Source organism: Lynx canadensis, chromosome D2 (genome assembly GCF_007474595.2).
Source record: "Lynx canadensis isolate LIC74 chromosome D2, mLynCan4.pri.v2, whole genome shotgun sequence".
NCBI lineage: Eukaryota > Metazoa > Chordata > Mammalia > Carnivora > Felidae > Lynx > Lynx canadensis.
Window position 1 is genome coordinate 22,968,236 of NC_044313.2, and position 16,981 is coordinate 22,985,216.

General features: G+C 45.1%; 1 protein-coding gene across 4 annotated transcripts in view; it reads left to right on the forward strand.

Annotated features, from left to right (window-relative positions):
- The window catches only part of SORCS1 (sortilin related VPS10 domain containing receptor 1), a 511,562-nt gene that overhangs the window by 453,187 nt on the left and 41,394 nt on the right, over window positions 1–16,981 (forward strand). For all 4 annotated transcript variants that reach the window (XM_030335173.2, XM_030335178.1, XM_030335175.1 and 1 more), the window contains exons 19-21: window positions 5,376–5,562; window positions 13,736–13,869; window positions 16,068–16,191. In XM_030335173.2, the coding sequence (XP_030191033.1) occupies window positions 5,376–5,562; window positions 13,736–13,869; window positions 16,068–16,191 (445 nt within the window). The remainder of the gene's footprint in view (window positions 1–5,375; window positions 5,563–13,735; window positions 13,870–16,067; window positions 16,192–16,981) is intronic.

A 16,981-nucleotide genomic window follows, 5' to 3' on the forward strand; every position in this document is an offset into this window, starting at 1 on the left:
AACAAAGCTGTTGTCAGGGTGAGGGGGGGTGGGGAGCCAAAGCCAGGGATGGAGTCTAACAGGAAAAGAAAGTGATGCCTTGCCTTTGTTATCATCTTTCTCTCTCGCTGGAAACTATTACAAGTAACTTTCAATTAAGGAAGTTCACCAAGGACTGAACTGCGTGGATAAAGTTCAACCACAGATAATCTTAAACCCTTAAGTCTCACTGGCTGTGGGATTTCAGGCATCTTATTTAACCCGTCTGTGCCCCAGTCTTCCTGGTGTAGCAGAGCAAAAGAACATCTTCCCTTGCTATCTCCCTGGACTCCTGACAGCCAACCGAGATAATATATAAGGAAGCACTCCAGAGAACAAACAAATGGACAATAGTCCAAATTTGTTGAATTAAAAGAATGATCTGCAGGCCCTGCATCAGGCACTGAGGGCACAGCCAGTAAGGACACATCTCAGCACCGAGGAGTTCATACCAACTACTTATGGATTAGCCAGCAACTCGTTTTCCTCCAGAAGTTAACTAATCTTGGCCACAGATAGTGTGGAATTTTTGCACGTAATTGTGCACCAGACACTGAACAACAAGTGCGGTTCTTTCATTCCTGGCCTTGTTGGTGCACCTTTCACACTTAGACCTCGAGGACATCCTGGGAAGGCTTCGCCACCATGCCAAGATGGAAGGAGAATAGCATCAGCTGGTGCCATGCTGTATTCATCTGCAGATGGATTAAGTGACAAGAAAACCTACTATTCAACCATCCGATCCCACGGGCCTCAACCTTCGGCACAGCCCAACATCCTCTTTGGACCTTCTCGGACCCCAGCAGCACTGAGCATCTTCCCCAGAGGCCCCGAGCCAAGAGGGGAGGGGTCTTGAGTGGTAACTGGGCATCAGCATTTTTTCTTTTAATTTCTACAAGAGATGCTGATAGCAAAATCTGAGATTCACTGCTTTCAAAACCAATAAATGATGGGAGTTAATTTTGACAGGAAGGTACATGTAATTTCCTGTTGCAACTCATATCTCAATCTCCCATCATCTACCCTGAGCTACCCCCTAATTAGCTTCCCAGAATACCTGGGCCTCCTTCCAATTCACCCTCCATATTGTAACCAGAGTGATCTTTTTGAATTAAAACCATCATCATGCCGTCTTCCACTAAACCTCACTTTAATGGCTTCCCATTGCTCAAAATAAAAATCAGAAACTAGGCCCCAAGTTCCCAAATGTAATTTTTCTCCCCTTCAGTCTGATTTAATAATGTGTCCCTCCTGTGTCTTTAACTTCCTTTGATTATACCACCCCCCTTCTGCTGCAGGGCGTTTGCACATCTGGTTCCCTCTGTCACCCTTGCCTGGACTCCTCACCTCCATGTCAGTCACTGGTGTCCTTTGTTTAGATAAGTTATTTCTTCCCTTCAGGTCATCACAGCTCAGATATAACTTTATCTGGGAAGCTTTCCTGGAAATTTTCAATCAGATCCAATTTTTAGCTCTCCACCTCTCCCGACTGTACAACTTGCAACACGATGTCATTCCCTGTAATAACTTTTTACTTAGGTTTGATTATTTAATCTGTCTTACTGAAACGATAGGCCACATCTCTTCTGCTTGGTTTGTTGTAATTTACTTACCATCATTTTCCCAATTCATGCCTGACACAAGATAGACATTCAGTAAGCAACCATTCAATTGGTTGGTTGGTTGGTTGGTTGGTTGGTTGGTTGGTTGGTTAGTTGGTTTGTTAGTTGGTTGGTTGGTTGGTTCATTGGTTGGTTGAATGAATGACCAGAAAGCCAGTCAAAGTAGGGGAGTATGCCTAATCAAATGGTGATAGAGGACTTAGGCTCTCTTGCCCTTGCCCTGTTTCTCATTCTCTGAAACGACTTGGCAGCTCTGTCTCAGATGGTAATTTCAGCCCAAGGAAGTCAGAGGCTGATGACTGATGAGCCCCAAAGAGAAGCAGGTACAGCTGTGTTAGGCTTGAGAAGCACCTAAGAGCCTCTGAGGGCAAAAGTGTGGCATCTGGTTTGATCCGCTTGAGTGGGCAAAGCTGCAACAGCAGGAATAAAATCTGCTACCTTGGCCCCTCAGAGTTCTTGGTTCCCGGTGGAGAGTACCAAGCCCGGGGGCCTGCACTCGTGTCAGAGGGAGGGAGGGAGAGAGAGAGAGAAAGATCTTCCTAATACCTGACCTAATACCCTAAAAGCATGATTCCCCTGTGAAGTCAGCCCTGCTGATACATTAGACCCAACACCATGGCTCTCTTCTTTCGTCTATTAAATGCATGGGGAGCATTGTCGTGACTGGATAATTAAGAATGCTGTCAGGCCAGAAGGCTAACATGACAGACAGTAGTCATCCAGACAGAACTTGGGAAGAGTTTTAAGTGCTGAAAGAGGTTTAAATCCAGGCCCACAAAAGCAGAGCGGTGAATACCAGACAGGAAGGGCAAGGCAGGTGGACTCCAGCAGGGGCAGACAAGGTTGTACTTTTCCCAGTTGCATGGGGGCTAAGGTAGAATCAGCTGAGCTGTGAATCTCCCCTCTGTGTTCTTGCAAATGGTGACTGTTACCTGATGTCCATTCTGTCTCCACAAAGAACCAACCCTTTAGCTCACTTTCTTTTTTTTTTTTTTAACATTTTTTAAATGTTTATTTGAGAGAGAGAGAGAGAGAGAGAGAGCGAGCGAGCTTGTGAGTGGGGGAGGGGCAGGGAGGGAGGGAGAGAGAGAAAAACCTAAGCAGGCTCCATGCTCCCACATGGGGGGCCGATCTCCTGATCGCAAGATCATGACCTAAGCTGATATCAAGAGTTGGACACTTGGGGCGCCTGACTGGCTCAGTGGGTTAAGTGTCCGACTTCAGCTCAGGTCATGATCTCGCAGCTCTGGAGTTCAGGCCCCATATTGGGCTCTGTGCTGACAGCTCAGAGCCTGAAGCCTGCTTCAGATTCTGTCTCCCTCTCTCTCTGGCCCTCCCCTGCTCACACTCTGTCTCACTCTCTCTCTCAAAAATAAATAAACATTAAAAAAAAAAAAGTCTGATGCTTAATTGACTGGCCACCCAGGTGCTCCTAAACTTCTCTTTCTTTCTCAGTCTCTGTCTCAAACTCCCTCCCTCCCTCCCTCCCTGGCTCCCTCCTTCCCTCCCTCCCTTTCACCCCTTCCCCTCTCTCTCCCCCTCCCTCACTGTCCCTCTCAGTCTCTCCTTTTCTCCCTTCCTGCCCCTCCCTCCTACTCAAGTGCCTGGGCACTAGTTTGCTTGAGCTCTCCTGCTAGCTCCCTCTTGCCTTCTCAGAAATTATATTGCCTGTCTTGTTCCTCCGTTAACCCAGTTAACCCTAGCTATTCCTGATAATTCCCGGGACACTTGTCCCAAATGATGTGAGATCTTAAGGTGGTTTCTTCTTCTGTGCCCATACCTATGGTTGTCTGGCAGCAACTCTGTTGAAAATCCAGAAAACATGAGAGAAATGAGCAGAAACAGTATGAGAAATTGATCAGTCTGATTTGTGCAAATGAAGGACAAGTCAGCAAGAATGGTTGACATTTATATTTATTAGTGAAGGGAATTCAGGTAACTGCACCATGTCTGGGCTTGTGGCTAATCTGTCTTGTAGTTCTGAATGGAGTTTCTTTCTCCCACCCTAGGGGAGAGTTCTTGCCCATGCCCTACTGAGAGTTAGCTAGTGTGCCCCCCACACAGTGCTTGGCTGGGCATAGAACAGAACAGTAGGTCATGGAGATTCATAGGATTTGAACGGCTTTTCCTTTCCTTGTGAATTAGCCTTTTAAATGTCAGCATTTTAAACTTGGCCTTTTCAAAAAAAATATACCAGATGAACCTTACTTAATCGAAAATATTTTTTTATTTAAAAGGTGTTTGTTTGTTTGTTTTTAGTTTTTTTTTCTCCCAGTTAAAATGCGAAATGCTAAGAAAACAAACAGAAAACTTGAAACTTGATAAAGGATGGGCTGCATGGGAAGGAAGCTGTTTTTTGTGGTTAAGGTCTAAGCAACTTTGTTCCTAAATAATCTCTGCTGTTATTCCAAAAGGCAATTTTCTTACAGGTCCCGGATTTCATAAAGCAGACCTGATCCTCCCTCTCCTGGCCTACCGGTGGGAATATTAGAATGATAGGATTCCAATCCAGCTGTAAAAAGGGTTATGGCAGGTCCTTTACAGCTGCGTTGTTTTGACAGTAATTTATTTTGAAGCAGAGTTTTACAGATGACTGATTAACTCACGTGTCTTAGAACAACCTTTCAAGTTAAGAAAGTAAGGTATTCTTATGCCCATTTCATAGATGAGGTAATGGACACCCAAGGAGGCTGAATGCATAAAGTCATGCAGCCTGTTACTGGCACGCTGGGATCCAAGCACAGGGAGCCATCAGTGTTCTACCCGCCTGTAATGAATGAGATGCAAATCCAGGGAGATGGGCTCAAATCTAGGTCTGCTGCTAATTAGCCATGTTAACCTTGAACAGATAATTAAAACGTTCAGCTTCCCCACCTGTAAAATGGACAAATATTGGCCTGTTTTTTTCTCTCCCAACTAAGATTCTGTGAAGAATAAAATGTTATCATTCTGATAGCACAAAATGCTGAAGTATGAAAGCATTAACCTTTATTATCTTTTTTTTTTTTTAAATTTTTTTTTTTCAACGTTTATTTATTTTTGGGACAGAGAGAGACAGAGCATGAACGGGGGAGGGGCAGAGAGAGAGGGAGACACAGAATCGGAAACAGGCTCCAGGCTCCAAGCCATCAGCCCAGAGCCCGACGTGGGGCTCGAACTCACGGACCGCGAGATCGTGACCTGGCTGAAGTCGGACACCTAACCGACTGCGCCACCCAGGCGCCCCAACCTTTATTATCTTAATAACAGGGCTGAGTCCAATGTCATATCAGGTGCGAGGCAAGATGTCTTTTATGCTTCTCCTTGTATGGTTAGGGAACCAGAAATAAGGGGCCCAGGGGTTCTGAACACATGGGAGAGGTCTGTGACCATGTGGGGTAGGCTGAATTTTTAAAGCTGTGTGTGTATACCTTTTATTCACGTGGATGCTAAGAGCATAAACAAATCCCTCTGAGAAACTGAATATCAAATTAGAGCTGATTAATGAACACTGAATTTTTCCAAACCTTGAAACTTTCGGTCATCAGTGCCCTTCAGATTTGGAGACCGTCCATCTTGGTAAGCTCCTGTCTGCTAGGGAATGTCACAGGGATTCTGTCAAACACAGACAGATGCTCCCAGCTGTAGGAGGGAGCCAGAGTCTGCCATTTTCCCGGAGCCAGGAACCAGGAGAAGCCCCTAGAGCGGAGGCAGCAAGTACCAACTCCCCTTTCCTGATGTTGGGCTGTTTTTCAGGGTGACGTCCAGAGGACACTCATCCAAGTGGACTTTGGTGATGGCGTGGCAGTGTCTTACGTCAACCTCAGCTCCATGGAAGATGGCATCAAACATGTCTATCACAACGTGGGCATTTTCCGAGTGACGGTGCAGGTGGACAACGGTCTGGGGTCGGACAGCGCCGTCCTGTACTTACATGTAACTTGTATGTTATTACTGTTGTTGGTTTATGACATATTTTAAATGCTGTGTCCTTTTAACATATAACCCCAAATGTCGTATCTAGAAGCAGCTCACAAGTTATCTTTGAGTAGAAGGGGAGAGGAGACTAAGAGAGCCAAATGGGGAGAAAATAAAAACAGGGGACAGAGTTTGAAGAATCCTAGAATTTGCGTTGCCTGAAATTGGTCTCATGGCACTTCCTGTGCCTCTTCCAGATGCTTCTGAGATCAAACACCTGTGTCTACGGCTGGGCCTAAGCAATTTGCTGAGCTATTTGACTGAATATGGATTTGTCTTTTTTTTTTTTTTTTTTAAGCGAGAAACGTTTGAAAACAACTCCCATGTATGGCTCAGTCTACTGCATTGAGAATTAGCACTAGTGATGGAATTTCTCCCCATCTCATTATTCTTCTCTTCCCATGATACACCTCACTGTTGATAACTCTTTTAGACTCGTGCTCCTGTTTTGAAAGTGTATTTCCTGGGCTTTTATCCGTGATGATTCGGTGCTAGAGAGAAGTTGGTGTCAAGAGAGGGAAAGAATGTAAACAGTGTTGTGTAAGCTGCATTACGAAGCAGTTCCAAGAGGTGTCGAAGCGCTTGCCCCATGGAGGAATCTAAAGATGTGTTAAGTCTGACGACATCATGACTGCTGCTAAGCTGTGTGTAGTACAAACGTGCGCCATGAAGGCCCCTTGTGGCAGGGGTGGGGGTATCCCCAAACAGGCTTAGGACATCTTTAGATTGCTACAGAATGCTTTGCTTTAGAATGGAAGTAGCTATGTGAAGCCCCGGTGGCCTAATGGAGAAGGCACTGGCCTCCTAAAATGAAAGCTCCTTTTATGGACAGCCTGGTCCAAACTAATTCCAAATTCTAAGTGAAGAATATTAAGGCCAGGCAGTATCCCATGCCTCCCACCTGCCCCTGGCCCATGAAACTAAACTGAGTATAGAACATACCAACTGGAATCTTTTTTTCTTAAGCTTCTTTGGTCTAGTGGGAGGACAAGAGTATCCAGGGATTCCCCAAGTGATTGTTAATTACTGAGGATTTCAGCAGTACCAGTAATTCTTGATCTTTCTCTCCTGTACACTCATGACAAAAGGGCTTTGAAGAAACGCATCCTCCCTCCTTTGGGTTGAAGCAAAGTTGTACAAGATTCCCAGTGTGCCCACTCCTCCTGCCTCTTTTCAGCTAAAGTTTATGAAGCAATTACTATGTGCCCACTTTTGTGCTAAGCAAGCTCTTTGCATGTATGATCTCACATCTCAAAATGACCTGAGGAAGTAGGCACTATTAAAAACCCTACTTACAAAGAGCTGTGGGTGTCTGGGAATTTGAGTAATGCATTTGTAGACCTACTATCTGGCAAAGCCAGGCTGCAGACTCAGGAGTGCCAGCTCTTGATCACTGAGGTCAGTCTTGTCAGTGATGCAGCTTGTCTCCACCAACCCTTATCCCCTCCACTCCTTCACAGATTGTCCCGAAGGAACATGAACTCCTTGCTGTACCACTACATAGGTTCAAGGTGCCTTCCATAGGCTCTCTTCCTGCTGACTCCATGACTGCCCCACCCCAGGCTGTCCTGTATGGACTTTCTGGAGTTGCCTCTCGCTAAGAAATAATCTTTCTTACTAAGGAATAATCAGAAACTCTCTCAGAAGTACCTCACCAACATTGGTTATTAGTAGCAAAACTAACTTGCCACACAAATGCTGGTACCTTTGCTGAGAATGGCCACCTACCTAGCAACCTGTCGTTTTTCCATGGCTTATTCTGTAAGGGGGATTTTATCCTTACAGCCATTCAGGCTCTCCTGAAGAATTAACAGTGATTTTATTCCATATCTCGCCTGTGTATGAAACATCTACCACATGCTAACCATGTGTAAATACCGAGTTCAAGTTCAGCACTAGCTTTGTGTCGCAGTTTCTCAGGGTCTCCCATAGATCATCCACACCTTGGTCTCTTGGTCACCCTGTGGATTCTTCCTCACCCCTTAAACATGATCAGATCCTCTGAGAGCTAGCTCCCTAACCTGGTTTTCTCCCAACCTTACTCAACCCTGGGAAGGAAAACAGCACAGAGATTAAAGGTTGCTGAAGCCATGGCTTCTAGAAGAAATGTACTGCTTTGTTCAGTGGCTTTTTTTTTTTTTTTTTCCGCATTAGCCTAGTTGAGTGAGTGGCTCAGTGCTTTGACTTTCACCTTAATGGCAGATGGTTAGTAATGGAAAATTTTGTGTTCTTCTTTTTTTTTTAAATTTTTTGTTTTTTACATTTATTTATTTTTGATAGAGAGAGACAGAGCACAAATTGGGGCAGGGCAGAGAGAGAAGGAGACACAGAATCCGAAGCAGGCACCAGGCTCTGAGCTGTCAGCACAGAGCCCCATGCGGGGCTCAAATTCACAAATCACAAGACCATGACCTGAGCTGAAGTCGGATGCTTAACTGACTGAGCCACCCAGGCGCCCCTGGAAAGTTTTGTGTTCTGATCGCAATTTTGTTAGGCTTATCTTGGGTTAAGTGGTTGGATAAGCATACTTCATGTAATGGAACCCTTTCTAAGCCTGGCCTTGGGGATAAGAATGAACTCTTTTTTACTAACTGCATCAAAACAGGATTTTTTTCTAAACTTTCTTTAACTCACATACATCTAAAACCCCCGTCATAAGCAGTTTCAGCAGGTCTGACATATTTGCTCACGTCACCACTTCTCTCCTAAAGTTCATGTCACTGTGCAAAGGCACATGCCCTCCTTTGCTTCTCCTGACACTTGTACCATGACAGGCAACATCGGCCCTTTCTTGCAGATGGAGCAAACGAAGATAGGAGAAGTGCTTTGACACCATTGTATACTAAGACGAAGTCAGAACAAGACCGTAATTGATTCACATTCCCCCAAATCTCAAACCTGAAGGGTCTCTTGGCCATTTTGGGCCACAGTACCAGGGTATGGGGGCAGGGCTGGGGGTGGTCTTTGTAGAAAAAACGAAACCCAAACACTGGACTGAGTTGGGAGTTGGCCCAAACTCCTGGCCAAGTCACTCCATTTCTCTGAGCCTAGATTTTCTGCTGTCATGTGAGGAACGCACATCTTGTTTCTCAAAGGTTCTTTCAAGCAAAATATGCTGTGATCTGTCAACTAGCAAAGCTTGATTTCCCATCATCACAAAGTAGCATGTGCGTTTCTACTTAGTGGGTTCTGAGCAGCAACCCTTAGGTCATTTCGCCAAGCCTACCCTCCGCTTTTCTCACTAACACCCTCCCCTTTGTCCAGAATTCTCCCCCATTTCCTGTCTTGAAGAAAGATTCTCTCTACCCTCCAAGTCGGAAAGGTGATTTGAGTCCAAATCAGAGAGTTTTGGTTTTGTTCTTGTTTTAGTTTTTAATACGGGTTTGCAGAAGTCATCAGAAACAAGTGGAGAGGATGTGCCTGCTGTAAAGTTTCCAGGAGTGGGTGAGCCATTCCCACTGGGAGGTTGGGTAATCTGTGGTAGCCTGACAGAAAGTTCTTGGAGATAGTATTTACTGTGCTCTGCTAGTCTGCAAACTAACGGGACACGTGGTGGTGCAGCCAGTGTTGGCCTCAGCTGGTGGGAGCGGGTAGAATTTAGAGGACACGCACATTTCTGCTCAGAAAGCTGCCCCATCTCAGCCAGATTTGCAGGAAAAAAGTCACCGAATACTGTGCAGATTAGCAGAATGAAAGGTTAAAAATAAGTAGTTGAGCCAGATTTCTAGATCTCTCTGCAATTATCTCCTAACATAGGTACCATTTACAGATGCCTTTCTGCTCTTACCTTAGGGTGAAGTGATCAGTTTGTTGAAAACCTATGTAGTTTTGCAACTTTTCACATGATTGTTATCTTGGCTGGCAAATGTTAGACTTGAGTTTTGTAAAGCGTGGTTGAATGAGTCACCCACCCCAGAACTGCATGATAATAATGCAGTGTTCATTCCAGACCTGCTGTATTGGAATTTCTAGAAACGTGCCCATAATCTGCCTTGAACAGATTAGTATAATCCGTATGCACATTGCAGTTTAAGGGACTCTGTTTTAGGATTTCATCTTTATACTTTGTTATACTTTGAACTACTTTAGTTTCTCCTAGAGCATTTTTTACATTTCAGACAAACATCAATGTAATGCATACACAATATTCAATTCTACAGTCAGAGGTCTCCAGGACAAATGGTAGAGTCAGTCCCAAACGATCATTGTGTGTGTAATTGCACGTGTACACACACACACACGTGCACAATGTCCAGCTTCACAGGCGTCAGCTGCTTCCTGCAGCACATTAGGACTAAACAAGAAAAGAGAAGGGAAACCCGATTCACACAAGTAATTTCCCATTTCCCTCAACCACCTTGCAGCAAAGATTCATATGGAGTGATGCAGTGCCACCTGCCGCCCTTCTTCGGCACCACAGGCACGTTTGTCATGGAGCTACCTCTGCCAGCTTGTTCAGCTCTGGATTTAGAGCAGCCAGCCAGCTGGGGGCCTCCAGGGACTGGAGTTTCGCTTCCACGGCTCCCCTAGCTCAGACTGCACCCTCTGTACATAGAAGAGATGCTTAAAAGCTAGGTTTGGGGCAGCAGAAACTAGGTATGTCAAATGCACAAAAAGTAAATGAATACAAGAGGACAAGGTGGGAATATGAAAGGTAAATTGCACACATTTGAATGAACCATGCAAACATATGGGTACTTCATGGCCTACAAGCCAACATGCTATGCGTCCTGAATCCTAGGTCTCCTTGGCTTCCACTCTTTCCCTCCATTTCTCCCCTGCAGCCACTTGGGCTTTCTTGCTAGTCCCCAAACATGGCGAGCAAACTTCCTCCTCAAGATTTTGCACTTGCTCTACCCTCACCCCGATGCATCACAAATAGTGCACGCCTTCACTTTATTCAGGTCACTGCTCCAATGTCATTTCTTCTGAGACACAAAACTAGCACTCTATCACGTACCCCTGCTTTGTGGGTTCAGTGCCTGCCTCCCTCAATAATACATAAGCCTCACCAAGTACCAGGTGTCCCCAGCACCTAGAATAATGTCTGACATATGGCAGCACTCTAAAACTATTGAATGAATTAGTGACCATTTTTCACTAAGAAGATTCAACTGTTGCCATTAAGAGGACACAGGCACCATCCTCACTTTGATATTCTGACTTAAAAAATATATTAATGGGGCACCTGGGTGGCTCAGTCGGTTGAGCGGCCGACTTCGGCTCAGGTCATGATCTCGCGGTCAGTGAGTTCAAGCCCTGCGTCGGGCTCTGTGCTGACAGCTCAGAGCCTGGAGCCTGTTTCAGATTCTGTGTCTCCCTCTCTCTGACCCTCCCCCGTTCATGCTCTGTCTCTCTCTGTCTCAAAAATAAATAAACATTAAAAATTTTTTTTTAACTTTTTTTTTTTTAAGTTTATTTATTTTTGAGACAGAGAGAGACAGAGCATGAACGGGGGAGGGTCAGAGAGAGAGGGAGACACAGAATCTGAAACAGGCTCCAGGCTCTGAGCAATCAGCACAGAGCCCGACGCGGGGCTCGAACTCACGGACCGCGAGATCATGACCTGAGCCGAAGTCGGACGCTTAACCGACCGAGCCACCCAGGCGCCCCAAAAAAATTTTTTAAAAAAATAAAAAAATAAAAATATATTAAGTACTCATATGTGAGAGAGACAAAGACAATGAACCCCGTTAGAATGGAACTGGCATGTCTAACAAAGCTCATCTAGTCCTTGTCTTCTAGCTGAGTCATTTAACTCAGATCAGGGGAGTCAGGAAGAGCATTCCAGAAGAGTGGTTCCTGGAACTGAGACTTGAAGACTGGCAGGTGCCTCGAGAGGGGTGTCTAAGCCAAGGCCTCAGGGCAGAACAGGGCCTAGCCTGCTGGAGCAAAACAGCAAGAGCCGTGTAAGAAATGGTAACATGTATAAAGTGCATTTGCCAGTGCCTGGAATGTATTTAAGTAATCAGTGGATGCTGACTCTTAATAGCTAATTTGTTAAAAAGGGAAAGGTCTTTTGAGCATTTGTCAGCTGGCTAGAGCACGAGCTCTAAGATCAAACTTCTTTGGTCCACACCCCAGAATGGATGTTTCCTGGCTGCGTGACCTTGGGAGAGTCACTTTCCTCTGTTGGTTCATCTCTAAGCAGATGTGATAGTATCGCCTACTCCATAAGGCTGTGGAGAGGAGCAAATGAGACTCAAAAGGGTCATTAGCAGAATACGTAGCACATAGTTATCACTCAGTGAATGCTGCCCTTTTATTATTGTATTGAACCGTTCTGACTTATGAACAACTACTTCTTATCATATGGCTTATAAGCCAGGAAATCAATTCTTGCCTATATTCTGGTCACCAAGACTCTAATTCTATAAAGAGAGAGAAGCATAGACAAAAGCAGAAACAAGAAATTGCATTGTCTGTTTATTTACCCAGCAAAACACTCGGTTATCTGCTACATCTCAGGAACTATGCTAGCCTTTATGTATAAAGGTAAATATGAAAGACTCTTACCTTCCAAAAATTTGCAGCCTGTGTTCTCTGTCTCACAAATGTTAGATCAATAGTTCTTAACTATCATCATCATTATAATTAGGGAGTGCGAAATTTAGTTTTGAACAAGTGAGTAAGCAAGATCAACTTGGCTTTCTAGAAAAATCACTCTCACAACAGTTTGTAGGGTGAGAGGTACGTAGTCATTGCCATACATTGTATGAACATATAAATTGTATACATTCAAGAATGAACTCATACAACCCACATATGCATAGTTCAGAGCCCACGGACTGACATGCTATATGTACAAATACCTCTTAGGTCTCAATGGCTTCCACTCTTTCCCTCCACCTCTCACTGCAGCCACTTGAACTTTCTTGCTATTCCACAAACATGGAGATCCAGTTCTTCCTCAGGATCTTTACACTTGCTCTACCTTCACCCTGGAGCATATGTTTTGTTCTGGGCACCGTGGCACTTGGTGCAGCTTGTCTATTACTGAGGCAGGCAGGCAGTGAACACACAGAGCGGGAGGGTGGATTAGCATGGGAGCAGGTTGGAAGCCAGAAGATCTGTATGGACCGTGAGAGTCCAGGTGTATGAGCCAGGGAAGGATTGGGGATGGTGAGAGGAACTCTAACTGAAAGGTATTTATGAAACCAGATCCGTGGTTTCTAACATAGAATGAGTGGCAAGGAATAAGGAATCTACATTGACTTTATGCTTCTGGGTTGGTGCCCTGGATATACGTTGTTTTTTTTTTTTTTTTCATTAAGATATGGAGATTACAGAAGGGGTGGGGGGCGTGTAGGAAATGATGAATTTCTTAGGAACATTTGGCTCCTAATGGAGTCCAGAGTCAAGTCGGTGATTTTTGAGTTCTAAGCATGAACTTTATTAGTTGAAGGTCAGGATGTGGATGATATTGTCCATCTAGCGGGCCTCCGTAGTTAGAATCGTCCCCCCCCCCCCCCCCATTTTTTTCTTCAGTTGAGCACATCCTGAGAACCTGAGAACCACAGGGCTGTCTCTACCTGCTCATGCATGCTTTGTCCTAGACAAGCTGACCTTAACACCAAACATGTGGTGTTACATATGCTCGGGCAGCGACACACACACACACACACACACACATATGTGTCTACACATACACAGATCTTTAAAATCTAACAAAGAGTAAAGAATCATCACATCTAAAATGGTTTGGGGATTTGTGAAGTCACCACCACCACCAGCTCCCCCTGCCACCCACCTGGACTCCGTGAGGTTTCCTTCATCCTTGTTTACCGCCACAGATATGACCTCTTGGAAAGACTTTGCATCTTCCTATGAAGTCTCGTATCATGGCTCTTCTTTTAAGGACTTCATACATTACTTGTAAATTTCTAAAGTTTTACACATGCATAACTCAGGTTTTAGGCCTGGAAGAAAGACCAGTAAGTGGAAAATATTGAGATACAATGGGTCACGATATATATTTTTCTCCAAAGCAGGGGCAACCCCTGGCACTTTCCTCAGGGAATAGGACTGTCACGTTTTGGAGACTTCCAGAACTAATACGTATTCTCTTCAGAGCAGGGAAAGGTGAAGCAAAGAAAGGTCTTCCTTCTCCATGACTCGTCTTTTCTCTTGTGTCTCAGGTCCCCTGGAGCATGTACACCTGTCTCTTCCCTTTGTCACCACGAAGAACAAAGAGGTCAACGCAACTGCAGTGCTATGGCCCAGCCAAGTGGGCACCCTCACTTACGTATGGTGGTATGGAAACAACACAGAGGTGGGTCAGCCTTCCACGCGGCATCTAATGGCAGCTCAGCTCACACTGGCTGAAGGGAAAAGAGGAAATGAAATGGCTTCTGTAACTCAAGGGTCTAGGGTAGTCCTCGTTTCGGGGAGAGCAGGCTCTTAGTACACCAGTCATCTCAACAGTTTGTTGCCTTTGTCTCTCTGTCTGTCTCTCACCGCACCACCCCTACCCCTTATCTTCCTCCACATTGGCCTTCTTCTCCAGTGAGATTTGCCTTTGCAAAGACCCTTTGCAGCAACCTGAGCTATTTAACTGTCACCACCTAGCAGGGAAAATGAACTGTCTTTCATAGAAGTTCTTACAGCTGCCCCAGAATGGAGTATTATTGACCAAGCCTTCCCAGTGGTGGGAATGGAAAAAGAGGTGATGAACTCAGTCTCCTTGGAACCACATGGTCCAAGAGAGGGCAGAAAACGGTCCACAAAAAGAAAAAAAAAGCCAATGGATAACAGAGAGTCTGAAGCAACAAATACTTACTACAACCCAGCCCCCAAATGGCCTAATCAGACGTAGCCACAGCTTTACCCTTTGTGTTTTCCCTGTGAAAAACCATGGCCTGTGACCAGAAGTCAGCAGCACCTTTAAACTCCATAGAGACCATAAACCTCACTTACTGTAAGCCCTTCATTTTCCAGAAAAAAATGAGGAGGACACACAGGAGGTGGTTTCCCCGCCTCATTCAGCGGCTTCACCAGAGGCCAGATCCAAGGCCTCCCCGTGCCCACGGGAATTGTTTTCCCCTCATACTAGGCTGCAAGCTCCGTTTTGAACTGACTCCATTCTCAGAGATTCAAATTGGCTTCCAGATGTCCGTGCAGGCAGCCAGCCTCAGGCCTCCCCAGGGGGCGCAGGGATGAGTTGGTGGGACTAGAACCCTTCATCTTCCTCCAGCAGAGTCGTTTTCTTGCACTGGGGGGCTTTGCTCTTCAAATGTAGTGCAACTTATTCCAATACAAATCTGTTTCTACCCCAGAGCTTAATGTTGGCTCTCACTGGAGACCTAATTTTGCACAGGCCCAGGGAAGATACCTCTCCTGACCCCAGCCCTGCTACATGCCCAGCAGGGGAAGGAAACGCTCACCTCTATGGCTAATTTGACTCAGCTGCTGAAAAGAAGCCTTTTTTTTTTTTTTTCTTCTGAAACCTCGCTTATAAATTTGACCCCAGTAGGGCCCACTACCCACAGTGGCAGGGGAGAAATCTAAGTTATTTGCCTGAAAGCTAGTGCTAGAAGGTGAACGTACTAAACAACTTTCTTCCGTGTCTCCTTTTTTTTTTTTTTTTTTAAATCTTTCAGCAAAAAACAAATTCTCCACAGATTGTGTCGAGTAGACTTCTTATGCCGGGCTTTGGTCTTCCCTCTGCCATACAGGGAGGAACATGAATTTAGATTTTAACATTAATTAAGAAAAGACAGGAAAGAAAAATGTTTGTGAGGAATGTTTTGAGGGAGGTCAGTAAGCTAATAATCTTTTCCTCCAGGACCCCAGCATCTGATTATATTACAGGCACTACTCCAAATCCTTTTTTTTTTTTTCTCTTTTTCTTTTTTTCAGTCCTCAAACCACTATCCAATTAGTACTTGTTTCCATAGCAGCTACTTCCAAAAACTGCTGATAGGGCTTCTCAGAGGAACCAAGCCACACAAGGCCACTCCAGTCTAAATAGTACAGTTTTGGTGTCCACGGTCACTGTGTTCCATTGTAATTTTCTATAAATGGTACACCCTGGAGATGAACAACTGGAAGCTTACAGATTTTCAATGACTACTGCTTAAATCTGGATTAATATGAACTGCCTGTTTTGGTCTGATTTGAGTATTTCTTTGTGTTAAGGGATCTGCCTGCTCTGAGCAGGTTACAGATAGAGAGCTATATCCCACCAACCAGCAAGACCTACCAGTGTCCCCAGACTGCTGTGTAAAGATACCGGAAGAGAGGTGTCGTATTCACAAGGAATGGGCAGAGTCACTTAGGGTCGTGGTTCTCGTAGCTCCTTTCTAGCCTGGACTTAAGATGATGGGGAGGCATACGTGGAGCCGGTCACCCAGGGCCACACCAGGAAGAGCCTGTGCTGACTTAAGTGGCTTGTTGGTGGATCAGAGCTAGTGGCTGTCTCATCTGTAATTGAGCAAGTGTCCCCTGACTCTAGGCCTTCACCCATTTTAGCCTCTGATCACCTTGGAGGGAAGCATATCATTCAAGTTTACTTCTGAAGGGATGAACACCATCACAGTCCAGGTCTCTGCTGGGAATGCCATCCTGCAAGACACAAAGAGCATCGCGGTGTATGGTGAGTGCCCTGTCTACGCTAACCCGTCGCTGGGCCCAAGCTCAGATGAACTAGCCTGGTGCTTTCGTCCCACTGGCCACCCTGGCTCATGACCTCTAACCAGGGAAAAGAGCGTAGTGGTAGAGAAAGAGCTGAGTCAAGTCTGATCTCCTCCTTTTGGGAGAGGTGGTTCCCCGGCATAATTGCTGTCATAAGACCCTGGGGGCGCTTATGGGACTGTTCCCTGAAAGTGGCTCTGGGGCACAAAGGGCAACTCTACACCCATTCACCTGGGTGGGGTGGAATGAGTTTCATTATGTATAAAGCTGATCCATTCCATTTGGTATTCTGGTGGTGTTTGAATAACTAAAACCCCCATTATAAAAGAAAATAGATAATATTTAGGCTTTTGTTCAACTTTAAGGGGTGCCTGGGTGGCTCTGCCAGTTAAGCATCTGACAGCTGATTTCAGCTCAGGTCATGATCTCACAGTTCATGAGTTTGAGTCCCACATCAGACTCTGCGCTGAATGTGGAGCCTGCTTGGGATCCTCTCTCTCCCTCTCTCTCTGCCCCTATCCTACTCATGTGCTCTCTCTCTCTCTCTGTCTCTCTCTCTCTCTCTCTCTCTCTCTCACACACACACACACACACACACACACAATAAATTTCAAACAATTTAAAGTTTAACTTTAAGAGTCTTGATTATTAAGAAGAATCTACCAATATGTAAATATTCTGAAGATCTCTTCCAGAAATACATATCATTAAAAAAAAAATACTCTGATTAAATTAAAAGCAATACCATGCAG